We start from the raw sequence: 20,158 nt of genomic DNA on the forward strand, positions 1-20,158 counted from the left end.
AATAAATAAAGAAAATTCCAAGAGTCCTGCATTTGGGAAGTTTACTATCAATGGCTAGGTCTACACTTGGTGGTATTGTGAGGGCATGGGTCCAGACTTATGATTCTGACAATTAAGGGAAAAGGAATTGTCTTATGCTCTGTGTATTTGTGTATGTGTGTGGCATGGGTGGGGGGCGGGTAGTGGGGAGGAGGTGAAAGGTCCCTGAAGTAAAGAGGATGCACAGGACCCTTTTATTTTAGTCCCTAAAAATTGGCTTCATAACCGTTCACAGGCCACATCCCTTTTATGGGCCCTAGTTTCCTTACAAAACATAAAAGGTTTGTGTTGGAAGGGGAAATGAGTATTTAAAGTGATGGAGGAGAGGAGCTCAAGACGGCTGAGATCTGGGCCTGTCCAACATTGAGAAATTTGGGAGGGGAGCCAGCAAAGGAGCCTGGGGAGCAGCAGTTCCGGAGAAAAAGGAGAATGTGACGTCCAGAGAGCCAAGAGAAAAAGTAGTTGAAGGAGTGCCCAGCACTTGGCATCTGAGCTGAATGCTGCGGCAGGCCCACTGGCCACAAACAATAGGGAGCTGGTGGAAGCCTTGACGAGGACCATTTCAACAAACTGGTGGGCTTAAAATCCAGAAGAAAGTTTGTTTAAACAGTTAATGAACAAATCATTTTGACGCCTTTTACAAACCGCACAAGTTTATTCCAAACCCGTTACTGGCCTGATTTAAGTCCCTTTCCCGTCTGATCCTCAGAGATTCTAAGGGACTTAGCCTATCCATGACTCTTCCTCCTGCTTCTCACCTCCCAAGATTGCCCTAAGGACGTGAAAGTGCTTTCAAACAAAGATGCCCAAGAAAGAAGGGAGGCAAATGTGCAAGAATTAGTTTGTATGATTCTATTACTGTATTTCACCTTGCACTCTCTAGTTTCCTTCGTGCTCCCTCAATACCCAGCTCTTAATAAATTCATGGCTCCCGGTGAGCATTCATCAATTCTGATTCCACGCCTTTAGCCCTTCCCGTCCCCGCCCAACTCTCGCTTCCTCCCCTGGCCAAATCTCTAACCTGCAAGGCTAATTCTGAATTCCAAACCGGAAGCAAGAGGGCGGGGCCACGTGAGAGGCGATGGATTGCGCCAGTCCGTTCCCGATGCACTGTGCGCATGCGCTGGTCCTCCGCGGACCGTTCGTGCTGCCCTCCTAGAAAGCGTGAAGTGGTTGTTTCCTTGACGGACTGAGTACGGGTTCCTGTCAGGCTCTTGCGGAAGTCCATGCGCCATTGGGAGGGCCTCGGCCGCGGCTCTGTGCCCTTGCTGCTGAGGGCCTCTTCCTGGGTCATTCCTGGACCGGGAGCCGGGCTGGGGCTCACACGGGGGCTCCGGCGTGGACGACTCGGCGCCTGCGTGACCTCCCCGCCGGCGGAATGTGGCGACTACGTCGGGCCGCTGTGGCCTGGTAAGTGCAGGCTCTAATCTGGCCCCGTTAATTCTGGGGCCTCTTGAGAGTGGGGCTGTCTTATCTCTGTCTCCAAAATGTGAAGATGACGCTCAGGCCAGGCCGAGGGCAGTTGGAGAATTCCCAGATGTTCTTGAGGACCCAGAATGACAGGAGCCCTGGCTGGGCTTACGTCCGGAGCCGGCTTCAATACTGGCCCTTTTCTCTGGCCCTACCCAACCCGAAAATTCTGGACGCCTCTCAGTCTTGGCCCATCTCTATTGTCCTTTTGTCTCTGCCCTTTACACCCTTGTGTCTTCAGTGTTCTGTCTGTCTCTGGTTGCCTTTTTTGCCTTTTTTCCTGTCCTCTCCCTGCCAGGTTTGGCTCTGTCCATGAATCACCTCTCTCCACATTTCTCCTAACTCTCGCTGTCTTCTTTTTCTTCCATTTCCGCGCCATGTGTACATTGCATCTTCAGGTACCTGGGCTCTTCTCTCGGGTAAAGGGGCGTCCGTCTCTTTCCCTAGCCCGCTGATAGGAGTCAGAACTAGAGCAATGACGCACACGGTGTCAGAGATGGTGTTTCGAGATGCCTCTTTCAATAGCAGCTTTTTTCTGTGTTTAGGGAGAGAGACTAGCTTTTTGATGCAAGGTCGTGAACGTGGCACCACCTTTCTAATCTCAATCATTGTTGCCCTGGGGTGGTTTAATTCTAAATAGAAAATCATAGAAATCTTTTCATTTTTGTGCGTTACTATATGCATTGTAATGAGATTAAATTGGATTTTATAGGACATTTTGTTCTAGTATCATTAGATACCTTCGAGCTTAGCTCATTGTTGCAGGCATTTGATAGGAAGTAATAGGCATCAAGCAAAATTGGAAAAACGTGGTTTTCCTGAATTAACTTCTAAGCACTTGTTTTGAATTTTTTCCAGACGTTTTTAAGTGGTGTAGATAATTTATCGTGTTTATAAGGAATGGAATGAATTTGTTAGTTTTTGTTTTGTTTTGAGACGGAGTCTTGCTCTGTCGTCCAGGCTGGAGTGCAGTGGCGCGATCTCGGCTCACTGCAACTTCCGCCTCCCGGGTTCAAGCAATTCTCCTGTCTCCGCCTCCGTAGTAGCTGGAATTACAGGCACGCGCCAGAACGCCTCGCTAATTTTTTGTATTTTTAGTAGAGAGGGGGTTTCACCATTTTGGCCAGGCTGGTCTCGAACTCCTGACCTCATGTGATCCACCCTCCTCAGCTTCCCAAAGTGTTGGGATTACAGCCGTGAGCCACTGCGCCCGGCCCAGTTTGTTTTCTATAGGTTAACTGGAGTCCAAAATGCAGAACTAGATGAGATAACAAGTTAACGGTGTTAGTCAATTAGAATTATTGCATAGGTATTTTTAATCTCATGGAATTTTAGTCTTTGAGTAAGTTCACAGCCCTTGGTATTAAAGTAAGCTATTTACAACCCTTGCATTTCTAGTTCTCAATATTTAGTGAGGAAACATATCTGATTTTCTTTAAATAAAAAGAGAAGAGACTGCAGAAGATAGCATTCTCTGTTGGAGCGATTAAGATGTGTAGGAAGAACTACAAAGATGGAGTTTTAAAACAAACTGATTTATAAGTGGTATTTATTTAATTGGCTGTCATTGGGATAAATTATTTCTAAAGTTACCGTGGATGCCATTGAGTCATGGCTTAAAAATGTCTCCTGGTGATGGCACAGTTTAGCTACCTAAAGAAGTAGAGATGTAGGAAGCCAGAAGCCCCATGCTCTGGAGTTTTCCTTTTGCTATAGTTCCTTTGCATGTTGTGAAAGAATACAGTTAAATTCCTGCTCCCTAACAGATGAGAGCACAAGCATTTCTTTGGACATACATATATAAATACATGCTCATGGACATGTGAAAAGATCAATACTAACATTTGGGTGCAATAAATAATTGTGTAAAATTATTTTTTAAAGAATTACATATTAGGAAATGATATATTGATTAAAAGTGATGGTCAATGAACAAGAGAGTACATGATTTCTGGGGGAAACCTATTTTGCATCATATTTGATATTTAGTTTTGACTGAATATTGAAGTCTATATTCAAAATTATTTTCCTTTAGAACTGTAAAGGCATGGCTACATTTTCTTCTAATGTAATTGTTGCTGCTGAGAATTCTTATGACAATCTGATTTTTTCATCTTCGTGATTATCTTGTTTTTCCCTTCACGGAACCTGTTGGGGTCTTGACTTTATCCTTTATCCTAAATTTCTCAAGGCTTGGACCAGGTGTGGGTTTGGTTTTGTTTTCTTTTGCTACTCATTTGACTTGGCACACTCAGTGGGCCTTTCCCTTTATCTTTCTTCATTTCTGAGAAGTTTTTTTCTCTTATTTTTCATTATCTTCCTTTCATTTTTCCTGTCCAGTTTTACTCTTCCTATGAGCCTTCTATGCCAGCTCCTTGGGTCTCTTGCCCTTTCATTGTCTCATCTCTGCACCCTTCTTTCTCTTTTTTATTCTTTTTTTTTTTTTTTGTAGTTTTTTGGTTTTCTTTTTGGTTTCTTTTTTTGTTTTATTTATTAAACCTCCATCACACTTCATCCTATAGAGTTTTGAACCACAGCAAGGTGCAGTATCATCCTGGGGCTCTGGAGGAAGTGGCAGGGAGTCCAAAATGTCACCTTAGCTTCTTATCTGGGGCCACATGTATTTCTGCATCTGCTGCTTCCCACACTCTTGCCCACAAGTGTCGCTTGTGGAAATAATTTGAGATTTACTGTCTGGCTGAGCCTAGTTTCAATCTCTTTTCCACCATTTGCTAATCATTCTACCTTGGGCAAAACATAGTATTAAAAGAAAACTTCAGACAAGTTAAATTTGATGGAGTTTAATTGAGCAAAGAAAAAAAATGATTCACAAATTGGGCAGTCTTCAGAATCACCACAGATTCAGAGAGACTCCAGGGGTGCCTCGTGGTCAGAACAAATTTATAGACAGAAAAGGTAAAGTGACCTACGGGAATCAGAACTGAGACATAGAAACAGTGAGATTGGTTACAGCTCGGCGTTTGCCTTATTTGAATGCAGTTTGAACACTCAGCAGTCTATGAGTGGTTGAAGTATGGCCGCTGGGATTGGCCAACACTCAGCTGTTATTACAGATGCATACTACTAAGTTAGGTTCTCGATTTTGTCTGCCTATTAAGCTAGGTTACAGTTCGTCCACAAGGACTCAAATATAAAATACGGAGTCCTTTTCAGGCCATATTTAGTTAGCTTTAACAATTCCCCCCTTTTGGTCAGCCCCTCAATGTAGAGAGATTGACCAAAACTTTAGGCATTGACACCACTCTCTGTCACCATCATAAAGACTTATTTGGTCTCAGTGTGGAACTCACAAGTCGTCTTTAGTTTCAGTATGGAGTCTCACACGTCTTCTTTGGTGTTAATAGGGAATTCACAAGTCGCGGCTTTGTACCAGCTAAATGATTCTTTATGTTCTTGCTGATCCAGTTGGAGCAAGACCATTCAACTGTCAATGTATAGCTGCATACAAAACATTTAAGACTTGAGAGTATACAGCGCGCCAAGGGGACTGTTATTATGACCGTCAAGAGGACACCATCAAAATGCTAAGGTGTACCCCTTAATAAAAGTTCTTATGAAATGAACTGAACCAAATTAGCCAAGTTAAGGTTCAGACAATAAAAGCAGTTCAGCAGTATTAGGTTCTGATTGGTCGGAGTCTTCATTTGGAGTATGATAGTGATTAAGGATCATAGTTCGCTGTAAAGTAGCTTGACTTAAAGAGGTACTCATTTTCATTGTTACCTTAGTAATACAAGTCATAATAACTTGGAAACCTGCTAGAAGAAATATAAAGATTAGAAACCCTTGGAAAACCCAAGCTTGCCATTCACCACTTAGGATGCCTGCAAACCAACTGTTAGTTGCTCCTATAAACATATCATGGGTTCCTTTCTCTTGAGAGATTTCTTTATTGTACTTGGTGGCAGTGTCTAAGGAAACAGCAGTATCAGCCACCTTTTAAATTAAGCTTTCTGTAGTAACAGAATCAGGGGAGAGATAAGTACAAAATTCAGTTTTGTTTAACACCAAACATAGGCCTCCAGCTTGAGCAAAAAGAAGATCTAAGACTGCATTATCTTCCATTAAGTGTTTTTGTTGAATATGTATGTTGTCATGTGCCTTTCTCAGAGTAGCTTCTACCCATCTGAAACCCTGGGAGGTCTGATTGGCTACAAAATCCAAGAATTTTCCCAGTATACAAATTAGCGTTAAATTCCGTACAAATGGTACTTCACTACCACCAAGAGTGAACCCCCAGGAACCCCATGGAATCTTTCCCTGGTAGAAACTAGCTTATCCTCATCTATTTCGAGGCTAGTGCTAATTTCAGTTATTGATCATTTTGGCCTCCAATTATAAAGGCTATCATGAGAATTTTCAGGGGAAGCAATTCGAAAGGCAGGAGTGGGCCAGGCCAGATAACAAGAACGGAACCAACCAAGGAGGCAGAACAGAATATGCGGATTCTCTACAGACCCAATAGAGACCCTCAGGGGTTGGAAAAGGGGGCCACCTAGTTGTATTTGAGCAGGGATCATTCAGGTATTTGAGCAGGGATCATTCAGGTTTGTTCGACCATGAATCTGTGTAGCTCTTGAATAACATCCAGTGGGAAATTTACTTTTCTGTGGCCCCTTTATAGTGTGTTGTAAGGGTGTATAACCACATCTAGTAAAAAGAGACCCTACTGGATATAATCCGGTTACATTATACAAGCAATCACTTGTAGTAACATAAGTAATCCCCAGATCTTGAGTACGTGATGCCTGCAAGCGCAATATACGTTTTGCAGGCATCGCTTGGATTGGTTTTTTATATTTGGTGTGATCGATTTATCAGTTGAAAAAGTGTTGTTTTTAGTGAGTGTAGGAAAGCAAGTACTAGTGATGTTTAGAGTATCAAGAATAGCTTTCCATTCTTCCCTTGGGGTTTCAGGGTGACTCACTGGGAAACGTGGAGGGGCACTGGCACTCGTGGAATCATTTCCTGATTTTTTGGCATTAGCCCACAAACCCAACAGTTACCCTGGTTTTGTGCTAGAGCATAAGCTCGAGCTGAAGCCATCCACTGATTATGGTCCCACGGATTTTCATGTAAGGAAAAGGAAAGGATTAGGGCAAAAAATAAGGAAAACAGAAGAACACACAAGGCTTTCATGGTGGTAGAGAAGTCTTGATCTGTGATCTAGGGAAAGCTGTCTGCAACCAGGATGCTGTCTGCTTCTGGGAAGAGATTTCCCTGGTCAGCTTTACCTTAAAGTCTCCAACGGGTATATAGTTCCAGGATTCTGAGGGGGCCCTTTTGAGTTGTGAGATGTGGACCCACGGTTCAAAGCCCTGAAGCTTCTCTGCACTGTGGGTGGTGAGAAGGACTTGGTATGGTCCCATCCAACGAGGTTCAAGAGTGATCTTCCTCTGATGTCATTTCCAGAAGGGCCAGTCTCCAGGTTCCAGACCATGGAGGGTTTGATTGTCCTCAGCTGGTGGATCTCAAAATGCTTCCCTTACCTGGTGAAAGTATACTTTGGCATAATACATTAAAGCCTTGCAGTATTTCGTCATATCAGAGTTTAACAGAGCAGGAGAAGCATGAGATGCTATTATTAGGGACATGGGCCTCCCAGTGACTATTTCATAAGGGGTCAGTTTATGTAACAGGAGTGAATCTGATTGCCATTAAAGCCAAAAGGTAGTACTTTGGCCAAGGCAACTCAGTTGATTCAGTTAACTTGGCCAGTTTCAGTTTTCAAATGCCATTTGTTCTTTCAAGCTTTCCTGAAGACTGAGGGTAATAAGGACAATGGTAATGCCAGTGTGTCAGTAACACCTTATTTAACTGCTTTATAACTTGCCCAGTAAAATGAGTTCCTCTATCACTGGAGATTTTTAGAGGGATCCCCCATAAAGGAAAAACATTTTCTAATAATTTCTTAGCTATGGTCACAGCATCAGTTTTCCTACATGGGAAGGCCTTTATCCAACCAGAAAACATGCAAACTATTACAAGAACATACTGATACCCCATTGAGGGTGGTAACTGAATGAAGTCCATCTGTAAATGTTCAAATGGTCCATCAGGTGGTGGAAATATACTGCCTCAAGTTTTTCTGGGATTATGAGTTTGCCAAGTCAAACATTGATTATAAACCATTCTAGCAATTTCAGAATAGTCACCCCACCAGTATTTTTTCATAATTTGGATCACTTTGTTCCATGATGAGCTGTGGAGAGCTTTCAATAATGGAAGCTTCAAAGATTCAGGAAGGACCAGGCGGCCGTCCGGGCCCTCTGTGAGTCTTTGCTTCCCATTAAATTTACATCCTTTTAGATACCAATTTTGTTTTTCCAAATCAGATGCGTTGCACTGTTTATGAAATAGGTCATCATAAGGAAATTCGCTTGGATTAATCTTACGGAGTTCATTCAGATTGCATATCTTGATGGTTTCAGCACTAGCTGATTTGGCATAAAAATCTGCTAAAGCATTTCCCTGATATTTGGGTTCATTTCTACAAGTGTGAGCTTCAGTCTTAATAACAGCAATCTGCATTTGTAACAGGATAGCAGAAAGGAGCTCATCTGTTTGGAGTCCATTTTTGATGGGGATCCCACTAGAGGTGAGAAACCTTCGTAGTTTCCATATCATGCCAAATCACATACTACTCCAAAGCATATCTACTATCCATAAATATTTACTGACTTTTCCTTAGCTATGTGACATGTTCAGGTAAGGGCAGAAAGTTCTGCAGGTCGGGCTGACTTGACTTGAAGAGTTCCCTTCTCTATTAACTCATTTTGGGTGGTAACAGCATATCCTGCCTGATATTTTTTTTCCTCAGTTTTTGGCATAGGACCCATCAACAAAAAGTATTAATTCAGGATTATCCAGTGGAGTATCTTGTATATCAACACGAGGGGCCACTATTTCTGATACTACACTTGTACGGTTGTGGTCTTCACCATCAGGCAGCGATAACAGAGTAGCAGGATTAAGTAGATTACGGCCTTTTAGATGAGGATAAGAAGGAGATAGGAGAAGTAATTCATAAGATGTTAGTCTACTCCCTGAAAAATGCTGGGTTTGATTGGAATTTAATAGACTTTCCACAGCGTGTGGGACTTGCAAATTAAGTTCGTTTCCTAAAACCAGATCTGATGAAGCTTCTACCAGCTTGGCGGCTGCTGCTACTGCTTTTAAACAACTAGGATATGCCTTAGAGACTGGGCCTAATTGCAGGCTATAGTATGCAGTGGTCCTATGTTTAGCACTGTGTTCCTGATTGTTACATTCATGAACAAACAAAGTGAAAGGTTTAGTGTAATTTGGAAGTCCTAAAGCTGGGGGCTGTTGTAAGGCCAACTCCATTTGGCTAAAAGCCTGCTCATGACTATCTTCCCAAGGTAAAGGCTCTGGTACAGCATTTTTAGTGAGCTCATACAGTGGTGAAGCTATTAAGGAAAAATTTGGAACCCAGGATCTGCAATATCCTGCAAGCCTAAGAAAGCCTTTTGTCTTTTGGTTGCAGGTCGAGGAAAACTTTAAATAGGTTTTATCCTCTGAGGTAAGAGTGAAATCCCTTCAGCAGCCAAGTCATGTCCCAAATAGTGGACTTTTTCTTTTGAAAATTGAAGTTTTCGCCAGGCGTGGTGGCTAATGCCTGTAATCCCAGCACTTTGGGAGGCCGAGGCAGGCGGATCACCTGAGGTCGGGAGTTCAAGGACAGCCTGACCAACATGGAGAAACCCTGTCTCTACTAAAAATACAAAATTAGCCAGGCATGGTGGCGCATGCCTGTAATCCCAGCTACTCGGGAGGCTGAGGCAGGAGAATTGCTCGAACCTGGGAGGCAGAGGTTGTGGTGAGTCAATATCGTGCCATTGCACTCCAGCTTGGGCAACAAGAGTGAAACTCCATCTCAAGAAAAAAAAAAAAAAGAAAAAATTGAAGTTTTTCCATTGAAGCCTTGTGACCTTTATATGCAAGTTGCTGTGAAAGGTAAACTGAGTCAATTTCCGAGCACTCCTTAATAGGAGAGCATAACAATAAGTTATCTACATACTGAATGAGAGTAGAATTTTGAGGAAACTGTAGTGTCATTAACTCCTGATGCAGTGCCTGGGGAAAATATGAAGGGGCTTCAGTAAACCCTTGTGGCATTACACTCCAGGTATACTGCTGATTTTTCCAAGTAAAGGCAAACAAGTATTGACTTTCTTTATGGAATGCTAGAGAAGGCTGAGCCAAGATCTATTACTGTGGACAACTTGGAATCAGTGGGTACATTAGGTTATAAAGTATTAGGATTTGGGACTACAGGAAATCTTGGTATTACAATTTTATTAATTGCCTGTAAATCTGGAACAAAGCTCCAACCTCATCCATTTTGTTTTTTAACTGGTAGGATTAGAGTGTTACAGGGGCTGGTGCATGGAATTATGAGTGCTTGTTTAATTAAATCTTCTACAATTGGTGAGAGCCCTTGAAAGTTGCTTCAGGTTTTAGTGGATATTGTGGTAATTAGACAAAGGTTTAGAATGATCTGTTTGTACTTTTATAGGTTCTACACTTTTAATTCTTCCTATATGAGTTGGGGAAGAGGCCCATAAACATTTAGGTGTTTTCGAAAGATCAGGGGTATTACAAAATACCCCTTGAGTTTCGATCTTATCAATTTCTGCCTGTAGACAGCATAACAATTCTGGTTCAGGAGAATCAGGAAAACTCTTAAGATTATTTCTGTTTCTGAGGAAAATTTTAGGTGCCCTTTTAGCTTTGAAAGTAAATCTTGCCCTACCAAGTTTACTGGAGCAGTATCACATAGTAAAAAACTGTGTTTTTCTGAAAGGGGACTCAGAGTTAATTGGATGGGTTCAGATATGGGAACCTCTTGAACTTGATTTGAAACCCCTGTCACAGAAATGACCTTTTTACTCCGAGGTATTTGTTGGCTTATTAAAGTGGGGTTTATGGTAGATTGAGTAGCCTTGGTATCCATAAGTACTATACACAACTCCCTGTTTATTTTAACCTCTGTTTCCCCATGTTCCTTTAAAGGAATTACAGGGAGCAATCCACCGGAGAATTCCTTGGAGCCTCCTTAAAGTTGATTATTGTCAGGAGGACTGAGGTCTCCTGGGCTCCCTCTAGTGGTGAAACAGTTTGGCCTAGAGAGAGGTTTATCAGTGGACAATCCCTTTTCCAGTGCCCCAGTTGTTTGCAATACAGGCAGACATCTTGGGGTAAAGAACTTCTTGTTCTAGGACCTGTTGATTTGATTTTTTTAAATATAATTTTAAAAATATTTTCCAAAGTGTGACTTAAAAAAATTTTTTTTATGATACTTTAAGTTTTAGTGTACATGTGCACAACGTGCAGGTTTGTTACATATATATACATGTGCCATGTTGGTGTGCTGCACCCATTAACTCGTCATTTACATCAGGTATATCTCCTAATGCTATCCCTCCCTCCTCCCCCCACCCCACAACAGGCCCCAGTGTGTGATGTTCCCCTTCCTGTGTCCAAGTGTTCTCATTGTTCAGTTCCCACCTATGAGTGAGAACATGCGGTGTTTGGTTTTTTGTCCTTGCGATAGTTTGCTGAGAATGATTGTTTCCAGCTCCATCCATGTCCCTACAAAGGACATGAACTCATCATTTTTTATGGCTCCATAGTATTCCATGGTTTATATGTGCCACATTTTCTTAATCCAGTCTATCATTGATGGACATTTGGGTTGGTTCCAAGTCTTTGCTATTGTGAATAGTGCCTCAATAAACATACGTGTGCATGTGTCTTTATAGCAGCATGATTTATAATCCTTTGGGTATATACCCAGTAATGGGATGGCTGGGTCAAATGGTATTTCTAGTTCTAGATCCCTGAGGGATCACCACACTGACTTCCACAATGGTTGAACTAGTTTACAGTCCCACCAACAGTGTAAAAGTGTTTCTATTTCTCCACATCCTCTCCAGCACCTGTTGTTTCCTGACTTTTTAATGATGGCTATTCTAACTGGTGTGAGATGGTATCTCATTGTGGTTTTGATTTGCATTTCTCTGATGGCCAGTGATGATGAGCATTTTTTCATGTCTTTTGGCTGCATAAATGTCTTCTTTTGAGAAGTGTCTGTTCATATCCTTCGCTCACTTGTTGATGGGGTTGTTTGTTTTTCTCTTGTAAATTTGTTTCAGTTCTTTGTAGATTCTAGATATTAGCCCCTTGTCAGATGAGAAGTTTGCAAAAATTTTCTTCCATTCTGTAGGTTGCCTGTTCACTCTGATGGTAGTTTCTTTTGCTGTTCAGAAGCTCTTTAGTTTAATTAGATCCCATTTGTCAATTTCGGCTTTTGTTGCCATTGCTTTTGGTGTTTTAGACATGAAGTCCTTGTCCATGCCTATGTCCTGAATGGTATTGCCTAGGTTTTCTTCTAGGGTTTTTATGGTTTTAGGTCTAACATGTAAGTCTTTAATCCAGCTTGAATTAATTTTTGTATAAGGTGTAAGGAAGGGATCCAGTTTCAGCTTTCTACATATGGCTAGCCAGTTTTCCCAGCACCATTTATTAAATAGGGAATCGTTTCCCCATTTCTTGTTTTTGTCAGGTTTGTCAAAGATCAGATGGTTGTAGATATGCGGCATTATTTCTGAGGGCTCTGTTCTGTTCTATTGGTCTATATCTCTGTTTTGGTACCACTACCATGCTGTTTTGGCTACCGTAGCCTTGTAGTATAGTTTGAAGTCAGGTAGCGTGATGCCTCCAGCTTTGTTCTTTTGGCTTAGGATTGACTTGGCGATGCGGGCTCTTTTTTGGTTCCATATGAACTTTAAAGTAGTTTTTTCCAATTCTGTGAAGAAAGTCATTGGTAGCTTGATGGGGATGGCATTGAATCTATAAATTACCCTGGGCAATTTGGCCATTTTCACGATATTGATTCTTCCGACCCATGAGCATGGACTGTTCTTCCATTTGTTTGTATCCTCTTTTATTTCATTGAGCAGTGGTTTGTAGTTCTCCTTGAAGAGGTCCTTCACATCCCTTGTAAGTTGGATTCCTAGGTATTTTATTCTCTTTGAAGCAATTGTGAATGGGAGTTGACTGATGATTTGGCTCTCTGTCTGTTATTGGTGTATAGGAATGCTCTCTTTTCTTCTTTGTTAGTCTTGCTAGTGGTCTATCAATTTTGTTGATCTCTTCAAAAAACCAGCTTCTGGATTCATTGATTTTTTGAAGGTTTTTTTGTGTCTCTGTCTCCTTCAGTTCTGCTCTGATCTTAGTTATTTCTTGCCTTCTGCTGGCTTTTGAATGTGTTTGCTCTTGCTTCTCTAGTTCTTTTAATTGTGACGTTAGGGTGTCAATTTTAGATCTTTCCTGCTTTCTCTTGTGGGCATTTAGTGCTATAAATTTCCCTCTACACACTGCTTTGAATGTGTCCCAGAGATTCTGGTATGTTGTGTCTTTGTTCTCGTTGGTTTCAAAGAACATCTTTACTTCTGCCTTCATTTCGTTATGTACCCAGTAGTCATTCAGGAGCAGGTTGTTCAGTTTGCATGTAGTTGAGCGGTTTTGAGTGCATTTCTTAATCCTGAGTTCTAGTTTGATTGCACTGTGGTCTGAGAGACAGTTTGTTATAATTTCTATTCTTTTACATTCGCTAAGGAGTGCTTTATTTCCAACTATGTGGTCAATTTTGGAATAAGTGTAGTGTGGTGCTAAGAAGAATGTATATTCTGTTGATTTGGGGGTGGAGAGTTCTGTAGATGTCTATTAGGTCCGCTTGATGCAGAGCTGAGTTCAATTCCTGGATATCCTTGTTAACTTTCTCTCTCGCTGATCTGTCTAATGTTGACAGTGGGGTGTTAAAGTCTCCCATTATTATTGTGTGGGAGTCTAAGTCTCTTTGTAGGTCTCTAAGGACTTGCTTTATGAATCTGGGTGCTCCTCTATTGGGTGCATATATATTTAGGATAGTTAGCTCTTCTTGTTGAATTGATTGCTTTACCATTGTGTAATGGCCTTCTTTGTCTCTTTTGATCTTTGTTGGTTTAAAGTCTGTTTTATCAGAGACTGGGATTGCAACCCCTGCCTTTTTTTGTTTTCCATTTGCTTGGTAGATCTTCCTCCATCCCTTTATTTTGAGCCTATGTGTGTCTCTGCACATGAGATGGATTTCCTGAATACAGCACACTGATGGGTCTTGACTCTTTATCCAATTTGCCAGTCTGTGTCTTTTAATTGGAGCATTTAGCCCATTTACATTTAAGGTTAATATTGTTATGTGTGAATTTGATCCTGTCATTATGATGTTAGCTGGTTATTTTGCTCATTAGTTGATGCAGTTTCTTCCTAGCCTCGATGGTCTTTACAATTTGGCATGTTTTTGCAGTGGCTGGTACCGGTTGTTCCTTTCCATGTTTAGTGCTTCCTTCAGGAGCTCTTTTAGGGCAGGCCTGGTGGTGACAAAATCTCTCAGCGTTTGCTTGTCTGTAAAGTATTTTATTTCTCCTTCACTTATGAAGCTTAGTTTGGCTGGATATGAAATTCTGGGTTGAAAATTCTTTTCTTTAAGAATGTTGAAGCCGGGTGCGGTGGCTCAAGCCTGTAATCCCAGCACTTTGGGAGGCCGAGGCGGGCGGATCACAAGGTCAGGAGATCGAGACTATCCTGGCTAACACAGTGAAACCCCGTCTCTACTAAAAATACAAAAAATTGGCCGGGCGTGTTGGCGGGCGCCTGTAGTCCCAGCTACTCGGGAGGCTGAGGCAGGAGAATGGCATGAAACCAGGAGGCGGAGCTTGCAGTGAGCCAAGATCGCGCCACTGCACTCCAGCCTGGGGGGGAAAGAGCAAGACTCCGTCTCAAAAAAAAAAAAGAATGTTGAATATCGGCCCCCGCTCTCTTCTGGCTTGTAGAGTTTCTGCCGAGAGATCAGCTGTTAGTCTGATGGGCTTCCCTTTGTGGGTAACCCGACCTTTCTCTCTGGCTGCCCTTAACATTTTTCCTTCATTTCAGCTTTGGTGAATCTGACAATTATGTGTCTTGGAGTTGCTCTTCTTGAGGAGTGTCTTTGTGGTGTTCTCTGTATTTCCTGAATTTGAATGTTGGCCTGCCTTGCTAGATTGGGGAAGTTCTCCTGGATAATATCCTGCAGAGTGTTTTCCAACTTGGTTCCATTCTCCCCATCACTTTCAGGTACACCAATCAGACTTAGATTTGGTCTTTTCACATAGTCCCATATTTCTTGGAGGTTTTGTTCATTTCTTTTTATTCTTTTTTCTCTAAACTTCTCTTCCTACTTCATTTCATTCATTTGATCTTCCATCGCTGGTACCCTTTCTTCCAGTTGATCGAATCGGCTACTGAAGCTTGTGCATCCGTCACATAGTTCTCGTGCCTTGGTTTTCAGCTCCATCAGGTCCTTTAAGGACTTCTCTGCATTGGTTATTCCAGTTAGCCATTCATCTAATTTTTTTTCAAGGTTTTTAACTTCTTTGCCATGGGTTCAAACTTCCTCCTTTAGCTCAGAGAAGTTTGATCGTCTGAAGCCTTCTTCTCTCAACTCGTCAAAGTCATTCTCTGTCCAGCTTTGTTCCGTTGCTGGTGAGGAGCTGCGTTCCTTTGGAGGAGAAGAGGTGCTCTGATTTTTTGAATTTTCAGTTTTTCTGCTCTGTTTTTTCCCCATCTTTGTGGTTTTATCTACCTTTGGTCTTTGATGATGGTGATCTACAGATGGGTTTTCGTGTGGATGTCCTTTCTGTTTGTTAGTTTTCCTTCTAACAGTCAGGACCCTCAGCTGCAGGTCTGTTGGAGTTTGCTGGAGGTCCACTCCAGACCATGTTTGCCTGGGTATCAGCAGCGGAGGATGCAGAACAGCGAATATTGGTGAACAGCAGATGTTGCTGCCTGATCGTTCCTCTGGAAATTTTGTCTCAGAGAGGTACCCGGCCATGTGAGGTGTCAGTATGTCCCTACTGGGGGGTACCTCCCAGTTAGGCTACTTGGGGGTCAGGGACCCACTTGAGGAGGCAGTCTGTCCGTTCTCAGATCTCAAGCTGTGTGCTGGAAGAACGACTACTCTCTTCCAAGCTGTCAGACAGGGACATTTAAGTCTGCAGAGGTTTCTGCTGCCTTTTGTTCAGCTATGCCCTGCCCCCAGAGGTGGAGTCTACAGAGGCAGGCAGGCCTCCTTGAGCTGTGGTGGGCTCCACCCAGTTCGAGCTTCTCGGCCGCTTTGTTTACCTGCTCAAGCCTCAGCAATGGCGGGCACCCCTCCCCCAGCCTCGCTGCCACCTTGCAGTTTGATCTCAGACTGCTGTGCTAGCAATGAGCGAGGCTCTGCGGGCATAGGCCCCTCCGAGCCAGGCGCGGGATATGGTCTCCTGGTGTGCCGTTTGCTAAGACCATTGGAAAAGCGCAGTATTAGGGTAGGAGTGACCCTATTTTCCAGGTGCCGTCTGTCACCCCTTTCCTTGGCTAGGAAAGGGAATTCCCTGACCCCTTGCGTTTCCCGGGTGAGGCGATGCCTCGCCCTGCTTTGGATCATGCTCAGTGCGCTGCACCCGCTGTCCTGCACCCACTGTCCGACAGTCCCCAGTGAGATGAACCCGGTACCTCAGTTGGAAATGCAGAAATCACCCGTCTTCTGCGTCGCTCAAGCTGGGAGCTGTAGACTGGAGCTGTTCCTATTTGGCCATCTTGGAACCACCCGATTGTGATTTAAAATGAGAACGAGATGGTCCCTTTGGTTCCTCGTCCCTGTAACTGTTGCAATTGAAGGGGCATAAGCTTGTTAGCCTTTTGAGTTTTTTCTTGCTCTAGAGTCCTCTCAAAATGCTCAGCTAGGTTGGGCACGATGGCTCACACCTGTAATCTCAGCACTTTGGGAGGCCAAGGTGGGAGGATGACGAGGTCAGGAGATGGAGACCATCCTGGCTAAGATGGTGAAATCCCATCTCTACTAAAAATACAAAAATTAGCCGGGCATGGTGGCACACGCCTGTAGTCCCAGCTACTCGGGAGGCTGAGGCAAGAGAATCACCTGAACCTGGGAGGCGGAGGTTGCGGTGAGCCGAGATTGCACCACTACACTCTAGCCTAGGTGACAGAGCAGGACTCCACCTCAAAAAAAAAAAAAAAAAAAAAAAAAAGTTCAGCTAAGGCCACCAATTCAGTCACATCTCTAACTTCCCATTGCAACTTATGTTTTTTAGTTAAACTGCTAAGTTCAGGATGGAGTCCATTTATAAGTAAAGCAGTTAATGCTGTTCAGCCCCTGCAGGGAATGCTCCTTGCTGTACTTTGAGCCCGGAATGTTTCACAAATATTTCTAAGCGACTTCTGTAATCTGAAACTGGTTCATCTTTTCTTTTCTTTTTTTTTTTTGCTTACAAGATTGTATGATGGACCAATTTTTTGTGGAAAAATTTTAGGAACTGAATGTAAAAGGTTTTCAGCGATTTTTCTAGCTATTTTTGGTCCTTCTCGTGAGGAGCTCTTGGAGGGGCCTTTAAAATATCCTCCTCAGGTTTGTCCCATTCTGCTGCTGCCATCCATTTCCAAGCTTCACCAGCCCCCAGTATCATATGAATAAATTGGTAAATTCATGAAGTCCTGGATCATAAGCTCCTATTAGGATTCTAAATTCCTCAGTAAATTTTTGAGACTTTTCCCTTGGACCAGGGAAGTCCTTCACCATAGGGCTAAGCTCAGTTTTAGACCATGGAGTGAAAGTAGTTACAGCAGGCAGGCCTGGCTGATCAGGTCTCACTTTGTAAGACATCTGTCTAACTTCCTTTTTTTTTAATCGTCTCCAGGGTGAAAGTGTAATTTAACAAAAAGGTTAGCGGACTCAGAGTATGTAGGTAGAGACGGACAAAGAAGGAACAGTCCGAGTTAGATCAAAGTACAGTCTTCTTTCTTCATGTCCTTGGTCTGTTGCTTAAGCTTTTCATTTGGTTTTTGCAAATAATCTTTTAAGGAGGCACTTTTTAATTCACTTAGTCTTTTGGAGGCTTTTGCGTATCCATGAGAGAATACATCCCACTGTATTTGTGGGGGCTTTGATCCCCTTTTTCTAATATGCCTTGCAAACAAACTATTTTATCCAAATTAAAACTTCTCCATTGTGGCCATCTTAATTCTAAGGTTTCTTTAGTGATGTTAACCCATTTTTCTAAAAATGCACACATTCTGGGCACATAATTTTTATACATAAAGTTAGCTGGAGTCCCTGAAGATACAGTCCTAGAATCCTTGGATTGAGATGATCCCATTATTAAATAAGGTACCTATCAGAGGTCTGAGGCCTCTAACTGAATCCAATCCAGTTAATTATCGAATCCAATTTGATCTTGGATCCAGTCCAGGTTAAGTATTGCTCGAGTAAACTCGGAGAGCTCAAAACACAAGTTAATGGAGCTCGGAATCCGAGAGAAAACTCACCCACGACCTCCAGTTACAATCAAGAGACCAGTGAGTGCAACGGGTTCAGCGGGTACCTCGCCAGGTCACCTGGTGTTCCTGGGGGTTGCCGGAGTTTTTCTTCAAATCCCACTTCTGACACTAGATCTGTTAAAGAAAACTTCAGACAAGTTAAATTTGATGGAGTTTAATTGAGCAAAGAAAAGAGACACTTTGCAAATCAGGCAGCCTCCAGAATTGAATGCAGTTTGAACACTTAGCAGTCTATTAGTGCTTGAAGTATGGCCACTGGGATTGGCCAACACTCAGCTATTATTACAGATGCCTACTACTCAGGTTTTCGATTTTGTCTGCCTATTATGCTAGGTTATGGTTCGTCCACAAGAATGCAAATATAGAACTATGGAGTCCTTCTCAGGCCATATTTAGTTCGCTTTAACAATACTTAAAAAAAAAAAACAAATTTGTAAAATAAGGATACTTAACCTTACTGGGTGTTTCTGAGAGTTAACATTTATATAGTTAACGCTATAGTGAAAACAGCTAGTGTAATGTCTGGTATGTATAGGAACACAAGAGATACTGCTTTCCCCATATCCCCATACCATTCTTCACAGCATTGCTCCTGTCTTCCTTGATTCCTCCTCCTTCTTCTGTGTTTTTGTTTTTGTTTTTTTGGAGATGGAGTCTCACTCTGTTGCCCAGGCTGGAGTGCAGTGGTGCGATCTCAGCTCACTGGGTTCAAGTGATTCTCCTGCCTCAGCCTCCTGAATAGCTGGGATTACAGGCACACACCACCACACTCAGCTAATTTTTGGATCTTTAGTAGGGATGGGGTTTCACCATGTTGGCCAGGCTGGTCTTGAACTCCTGACCTCAGGTGATCTGCCCGCCTCAGCCTCCCAAAGTGCTGGGATTACAGGTGTGAGCCACCACTCCCAGCCTCCTCCTCCTCAAGAAGTTTCCAGTCCCATGTAATTAAAGGAATTAATATTTATTAACTACTTAGAATCAAGACCGGCCCTGATTGTTAGTAAGCAACTAATAGTAAGCAAGCAACTATGTATGCAACTATGAGTGTATGTTAAGATATGGTTGTTGGTAACCTTTCATTCTCTTCAGGAAGAAGTGGGTGGAGCTCTACAGTCAATGTGTACATTTAAATTCTGTTCTCTTTTGAGCTTTTTTGCTACTTTCATTTTTCTGGGGATCCAGGTGCTTGAGTTGGGATTGATTAACTTTCTTGATTCCCACCCCTGTGCTGTCAGGATCAGGAGACATAGATGAAGGTGTTCTAAACTGCTAGAAATTTTTGCTTTTGAAAGCAGAAGTTTGCATGCATTTTTGTTTTCAACTTTTACTTACAGTGAATAGTAGTTAATAAAATAAGTCCCTGCCTTTTCTCTCTTGGTTTCAATTCCTGAGACCAGGATCATAGCCCACGTATTAGAGTGAAGTCCCACTGCTTTCGTTTGAATCCTGCCTTTATTTCTCACGTCAGTGTGACTTTGGGCAAGTTATTGAAGTCTTTGCACCACATTTTCCTCATCTGTAAAATGGGGATAATACTAGTACTTTCTACATGGGATTATTAGCAGGATTAAATGAGATAGCACATACTGTAACCATGTCTGGCACATAGTCAATGGTTAGTAAATGTGAACTCTTGTGTGACATCGTGGTTAGTCACGTATGGGGGTGTGTGTGTTTCCTTTAGTGTATCGCTCTTTTTATGTCATTTCCTTTGTACTGTTACCCTATCTGATCTTTCTTCCGTATTCATTTTTCTTTCAGTGAGGTCTGCCAGTCTTTAGTGAAACACAGCTCTGGAATAAAAGGAAGTTTACCACTACAAAAACTACATCTGGTTTCACGAAGCATTTATCATTCACATCATCCTACCTTAAAGCTTCAACGACCCCAATTAAGGACATCCTTTCAGCAGTTCTCTTCTCTGACAAACCTTCCTTCACATAAACTGAAATTCTCTCCAATTAAATATGGCTACCAGCCTCGCAGGAATTTTTGGCCAGCAAGATTAGCTACGAGACTCTTAAAACTTCGCTATCTCATACTAGGATCGGCTGTTGGGGGTGGCTACACAGCCAAAAAGGTGAACTTAGCATTCCTACTGGTTTTCCAATTATTATATCATGATTAAGTTTCTATAGCACAAATCATTTTTCTTTTGTGTAGTGGAATACAATTGGATGTTTAAACATTT

The 20,158-nt window shown here is 42.4% G+C and overlaps 1 protein-coding gene across 1 annotated transcript in view; it reads left to right on the forward strand.

Annotated features, from left to right (window-relative positions):
- Positions 1 to 1,314: 1,314 nt before the first annotated feature.
- LOC134733199 (dynamin-like 120 kDa protein, mitochondrial) overlaps positions 1,315 to 20,158 on the forward strand; it is a 77,987-nt gene continuing 59,143 nt past the window's right edge. The window contains 2 exon segments of the mRNA XM_063622131.1: positions 1,315 to 1,449; positions 19,729 to 20,047. Coding sequence (XP_063478201.1) covers positions 1,418 to 1,449; positions 19,729 to 20,047 — 351 coding nt within the window. The 5' untranslated portion in view covers positions 1,315 to 1,417.

The sequence above is a fragment of the Symphalangus syndactylus genome, chromosome 17, assembly GCF_028878055.3.
Source record: "Symphalangus syndactylus isolate Jambi chromosome 17, NHGRI_mSymSyn1-v2.1_pri, whole genome shotgun sequence".
Classification (NCBI taxonomy): Eukaryota; Metazoa; Chordata; class Mammalia; order Primates; family Hylobatidae; genus Symphalangus; species Symphalangus syndactylus.